Source organism: Helianthus annuus, chromosome 9 (assembly GCF_002127325.2).
Source record: "Helianthus annuus cultivar XRQ/B chromosome 9, HanXRQr2.0-SUNRISE, whole genome shotgun sequence".
NCBI lineage: Eukaryota > Viridiplantae > Streptophyta > Magnoliopsida > Asterales > Asteraceae > Helianthus > Helianthus annuus.
Genome location: NC_035441.2, coordinates 121,884,371 through 121,890,436, shown reverse-complemented (window position 1 = coordinate 121,890,436; position 6,066 = coordinate 121,884,371). Strand labels below are relative to the sequence as shown.

Sequence of the window (6,066 nt, the reverse complement as noted above, 5' to 3'; positions counted from 1 at the left end):
TAGCCACACAAAAGCACATATCGCCATCAAACAAGAATATGATTTCATAAGACAACAAAATCTCTCTATATATATTGTATAGTTAAATGCAAACTGAAAGACAGCATATGGATCATAATCATCATATTACAGACCACCTGCTACGAAAACTAACCAAGATGAATGATCATTCGACCAATAAGAATTTAATATGCTCAATAAGACTGCCGATATCATCTTCAATTCCACCTGCATCCACACAACCTCTGATTAAACATGCATCTTCACCCAAGTTCAAAAGAGAGATTAAATTATACGTAAAATGTACCTTAGATATGAGCCATGTGAGCGGCTACATCGGAAACAGTTGAAACGTTTGCTAGTGAAACAGGGGTGAGAGGCGGAGAGGGTGCTTGCGCGGTATGGAGTGAAACCTTAAGCTCGGGAACATGTAAAGAACTTACGGCTCTATGGTTGGCGGAAGGTATGGAGAAGCTTCTAGAAACAACCAACGGAGGAACTGGAAGAGGGGATGCAACGGTCGATGTCAAAATAGGCCGTTTATTTGGTTGTTGTGAAGACGTTTCTTGATTTTTGAAAAACAAAGGTGCCGGCGTATGTCCGATCAAACTAGGTTTAGAAAAGGTTAATGAAGTACCGCCAGTAGAAGGCGGCGGCGGCCGCGGAAGCTCATGAAGTTCACTTATTTTAGGTGAAGATAACGTAGGCGGCGAAACACTACGCGAAGATACATTTTGACCCCCGGAAGATGACATCATCTTACCTGAAAACGACTTGCTCGGTGTTAACGGACCGGAGTACGCTTGTCTTTTGGCTGCCGTTTTTCCATCATACGCAGTACTATGATGTTGCGTGAATGAAAACCGTTCAGTCGAAGGAGCAGGTAACTGCGTAGAAGAACTGGTAGCATTTTCGGTTGACCGGGCGGGTTTTGAAGCAGATGCAGATGTTGATGGGTTATCGTTACCAGTATCTTTTTCATGTTTCTCATCGGGCAATGGGTGTTGAAAGGTGGATATCGGTGGTGGTCTTGAACTTGAAGTCTTGGAGTCAATGGGAGGAGGTAGGACATAAGAGTAAAATTTCCGAGCGGGTTGCGTTTCTTTGACCGCCTTTCCGGATGGATCGGTCTTCTCCGGGTATAATGGGGCAGAATAGCTGCTCACTCGACGTTGCCTGCCAAAAATCTGTTCCCCTTGATATTTATTCACGTTTGCCTGCATAATTAGCCGCCAAGAAAGAAATTAAGTTTTAAAGAATTTCAAACTATTATTATAATCATCAAACGGAGAAAATCGCTGTTGCTTACATCGGAATCTGCTATATTTGGAGCTTGAGGATGCGTCGTATCCACTCGGTCCAGCTGTGAAACAGAAGGCATAGAAATCAAGTTTAGTATGCAGTAAATCTTTTTTACTTTCAAGTTAAGGGGGTAATCTAGGTTTTGATTCTCAGAGGATTGCAAGATTTACTGAATAATGATTTATTTTGAATATTGTTATTATTGTTACTTGCATAATGATGTTATATGGTTGACAAAATATCAAACTGTCAATTAGAATCTAAGACCCATATTTGCTTAATTGTTCTAATACGTGTGCGATTAAGGACATACATGTTTCAGAGCCGGATAACAACTATAACTAGATTATTCTTGAGTTTTGGATATATTTATCTAGGCAAATTGGAAAATAATAATCCCATCTTTCTGAAATTGGCCGATAATAATCCCAAGTCAGTTATTAGCCAATAATAATCCGACCTCGTCCAATTTTTTTGTAAAATAGTCCGCCGTTAAAATAGCTTAACGGAGTTAAGTTTTTTTCCGAATTACAAACCGATGTTTTAGGGCTTTTGATCAGAACGAGGATACGAGTCGATTGATGTAAAACTTACCTCAAAATATTGCCCCCAACCCACGAAAACGGTGTTTCAATTCGGGTGTTTAACTTCCAATTAACAAAATTCAATCCATTTCGAACACAATTTCGAGGTAAGTTTTACATCAATCGACTCGTATCCTCGTTCTGATCAAAAGCCCTAAAACATCGGTTTGTAATTCGAAAAAAAAAAACTTAACTCCGTTAAGCTTATTTTAACGGCGGTTTATTTTACAAAAAAATTGGACGAGGTCGGATTATTATTGGCTAATAACTGACTTGGGATTATTATCGGCCAATTTCAGAAAGATGGGATTATTATTTTCCAATTTGCCTATTTATCTAATCTTGAGTGTTGGATATATTTATAAGTGGAAATAATCTAATCCAGAATTTAAAGTAGATTGGACTTTGACCAGATCATATCCTAGTATCCTGCACTTGGTTTATTCCTTTTTATAATATTTACTGCTATTTTCATCATTTTATTCAATAGTATTCATTAAGTAACCCCCTCCCCCAAATAAGAGTTTAAGAAAATTAAAAAAATGGCATTTATTCACACTAAAGAAGACAAAAGGATACTTAAATCAATCTCTGTGGATTCAATCCTACTCGTATCTATCTACAAGTACCTAAAGTACAATTCAACACCCTTAAATATAATATAATAGAGCAATTCTGATAAATATATGATATTTCATGAATGACGTCACTATGTAGATTGAACTTTGACCGGAGCATATTCTGCAACTGGTTGATTCCTTTTTATTAATGTTTACTGCTATTTTAATCAATTTATTTAATGTCATACATATTACTTCCAAAACAGCATATATGGCATTGCTCTGACAATTTACTAACATATAACAAAAGAAAAGCATGTAATAAAAACATTAAAACAAGATTACCTCCATTGGATTTGATGAAGTGGCAATCCCTTGTTTCTTCTGTCGGTAGTCAAAACTCAATTCTCCGTCATCAGTGCTTTCGTAGCTACTTATGCCTTCACCCTCCTCCCCAGCCGCCCCATCGCTGAGTTGGCAATCAATCCGATGCTTCTCCGCAACATTTCTTACATGCGGGTCAACTTCTTCTAGAACTTTGACTCCCTTGCGAAAGAAATTCAACTGCTTCCAGGATATTGGTAGGGTCACAAATACTGAAATATAAACTAATTATTATAAAAAAAATTAAAACGAAAAAAGAAATGGACACCTGTGCAGCATGATGACGAGCAGCCTGTGCTAAAAGACTACGGCATTGTCCCTCCTTGAGTGATTTTACACGAAACGCACATAATCTAGCCACTTCATTATATTCATCTTGAGCTTCTTGTAGCTTCTGCATAACCGAACTTTCAACTTTTCCACTTTTCAGTTTTCCTTTATCTTTGTGTTGTGCCATCATGTATTCGTATGCTTCCCTGGAAATTATATAAAAAGTCAACACATCTTCACTTCAAAGTCAAAGTTTGGAACAGGACGAAAGGAAATTCTACCTTTTCTCATCACATTGAAGTTTCATTTCCTGCACCAGTAATTGAGCAATACGTTAATGATAAACGCTAATAATAACTGTTTCCATATGCTTACAATAATTTCCATTTTCAGATACAATAAAAAATAATTCATGTCATAAAATATCCTTTATGTTTGAAGAAAAGGCTAAAGACATTAAGAATACTTATCGTAAATTCGTAACAACATTTATAATTTTATGATTAGTTCTGTATTTAAAAGATATGCGCACAAATTTAGTCATGAAAAGTAATAATGCCAAAAGATTAATCACTTAAGTAATAAATCTTGGAAACTATACAACGTCATCATATGTTAGATTGCCTTTCACGCCTTCTATGACACGCTTATCACAATTGTCATCATCTTTTTTTATATAAACAACTCTGGAGGGATTCTACATTTATACGCGATCATTACCGACATCTTTATTGTGCATATATAGAACACTAATCTACTCATATTAATATTATGCAAGACCATAAAAAACTGTGAAATTTCCTGTAATTCTAAGTCTGCTTCAGAAGCATCCATTTAAAGCGATAAACGAATTGATGAGAATTAGTGGATTCTAATAGTTTACTAACCTCCACTTTTCGCAACTCACTTAGAAGAGACTCTGTCGGGTGTGTAACCGTGACAACTACATAAGAACGCTGTCATTTCAAGAGAATGGAGTCACTGCTCGTTAAATCAGAAAGTAATGCGGAAACAACACACACACACAAAAACCCTTACGTATGTATCAGCAATTTTCTGAAGTTCTGATTGCATATTTCCCAAGGCCTGTAAAACTTTTCCTGCAAAAGGGATGCATAACGGCGTGCCTTTACTGAGTTTAATCACTAAAAACAAATAAATTGCTCTGGGTTTGTGATTATGACGACATATTTAAATTATTTTTTTGCCATTTCATATGTTTTCAAATTTTTAAGTAGCTATTTCTGACAGGTGGTCTAATGACATATAATGGAGCAAAATGCAATTCTTATTTACCACTTTCATCGTCAGGGTCCACTGTAGTTTTATCCAGCAAACATATCCCCATCTCATTCAGTGATTCCGCAAATTCTGAGAGACAAATATGATTCGAAAATTATTGACTTGTATGTTAATGGAAAGAAAAGAAGAACACAAATTACCACTAGTTAGACATTCATATGCAAAAACTTAACGGTTAAAGAATTAAACATAAATTTCCATATGTGGCGGACAAAATTCACAAGAAATCAGCAATGTAAAACACTCCGAACAAGCTGAAAGTAACAAGCATACATTAACCATATTTATCGTCGTGCAACAACCACATTGGTTCGAATCATTTCCCTCCATATCACCCGTTGAACAAATCTTGTGTGTGGTCATAGTTAAATAATCCCCCAAACTGCTTCTACTTAAAATAATACAACATCAGTAAGCCAATCCAGACACTTACCGTATATGCTATTTGCCGTAGCAGCAGCTGCAGCTAATAACGAATCATAGCAGTTTCTCATATCTTGCATATCCTGCAAAATTAGTTAAACGATCGTCTATTAGTAAAGGGATTATAGAGACAAAATCTAGCCAATATCACATCCTCTCTCTAATTCTTTCTATCTGCATTGCTTCGACCCGTTATATCAATTCACCTTTTAATCGTCTAACACCAACAGTCCTTCAATATTAAACAAAACTAACATTTTTCAATACTTCACTACCCCTTTATCACTGTTACAGTCAACTCACCAACATAACAAAACAAAAAAAAAAAAAAAAAAAAAAAAACACCTTTAAAGCAAACAATAGGGTTTGTTTGTTTGTTTGTTAATCAATAAACAAATCTTTTCAAACTGAAACTGTGAAAATAAAACATAAGCCATATGGTACTATACAAGCATAATTAACATCCAAAAACAACAAAATTAAAACCCTAATCGAGTCTACACCATAATGAATTAAATTAAAGACTCAAATAAACATGAACAAAATTGAATGAAATAAAAGGGGGAAAAACCCTACCTTTGAAGCCTGAGCAAGTTCTTCTAAGTGTGCGGACGGTTGATGATCTCTCTTCTCCTTCACATCGCTTCTGGTCATGCTCAATTTGCGCCCTAGCTTCCCCAGTGACGATTTCATGGTTAGATACAGAAATTAAAGCAAATAGTGGATTCAAAACAAAGGATAGAAGATGAAAGAAAGAACGAGAGACATGTAATTGATCGGTGGTTTTGTGTGGTGCGAAAATTAATTGAAGGAAGAAGAAGAAGAAGAAGAAGAAGAAGAAGAAGAAGAAGAAGAAGAGAAGCAGAAAAATGGATCGAAGAAGAAGAGGGAGTTAAAGGTGGACAATTTTGTAAGTTCGCAATGACAAACATTGACCATCTTTTTCACTAACCATTCTTGTCACTTTTTTTTTTAGAGTTAATAGCCAAAATGGTCCCTGAGGTTTGCTCACTTTTGCCACTTTAGTCCAAATTCCAAATTTTTTAAATCTGGGTTCTTGAGGTTTGCATTTTTTTGCCATTTTAGTCCAAATTTCAAAAAAGTCAAATTTTTTATTGAATTTTGTCTTTTTCCTTATCTCTCACAAGGGCAAAATTGTCATTCTATATTATTATAAAGCAATTTATATTAAAGAAAATAAAAAAAACCTTAAAAGGGCAAGAACCCAGAACTTCATCTTC

General features: G+C 35.6%; 1 protein-coding gene across 1 annotated transcript; it reads right to left on the bottom strand.

The window, feature by feature from the left end:
- LOC110878453 (uncharacterized protein At2g33490) lies at positions 1-5,769 on the bottom strand. The gene is made up of 11 exons (XM_022126756.2): positions 5,402-5,769; positions 4,836-4,908; positions 4,397-4,471; positions 4,139-4,200; positions 3,988-4,056; positions 3,382-3,410; positions 3,099-3,306; positions 2,792-3,010; positions 1,310-1,363; positions 308-1,217; positions 1-228 (listed from the first exon to the last, which is right to left on the bottom strand). The coding sequence occupies exons 1-10, from the start codon at positions 5,516-5,518 to the stop codon at positions 309-311; spliced, it is 1,815 nt and encodes a 604-aa protein (XP_021982448.1). The 5' UTR covers positions 5,519-5,769; the 3' UTR covers positions 1-228; position 308.
- Between the last annotated feature and the right edge of the window lie 297 nt (positions 5,770-6,066).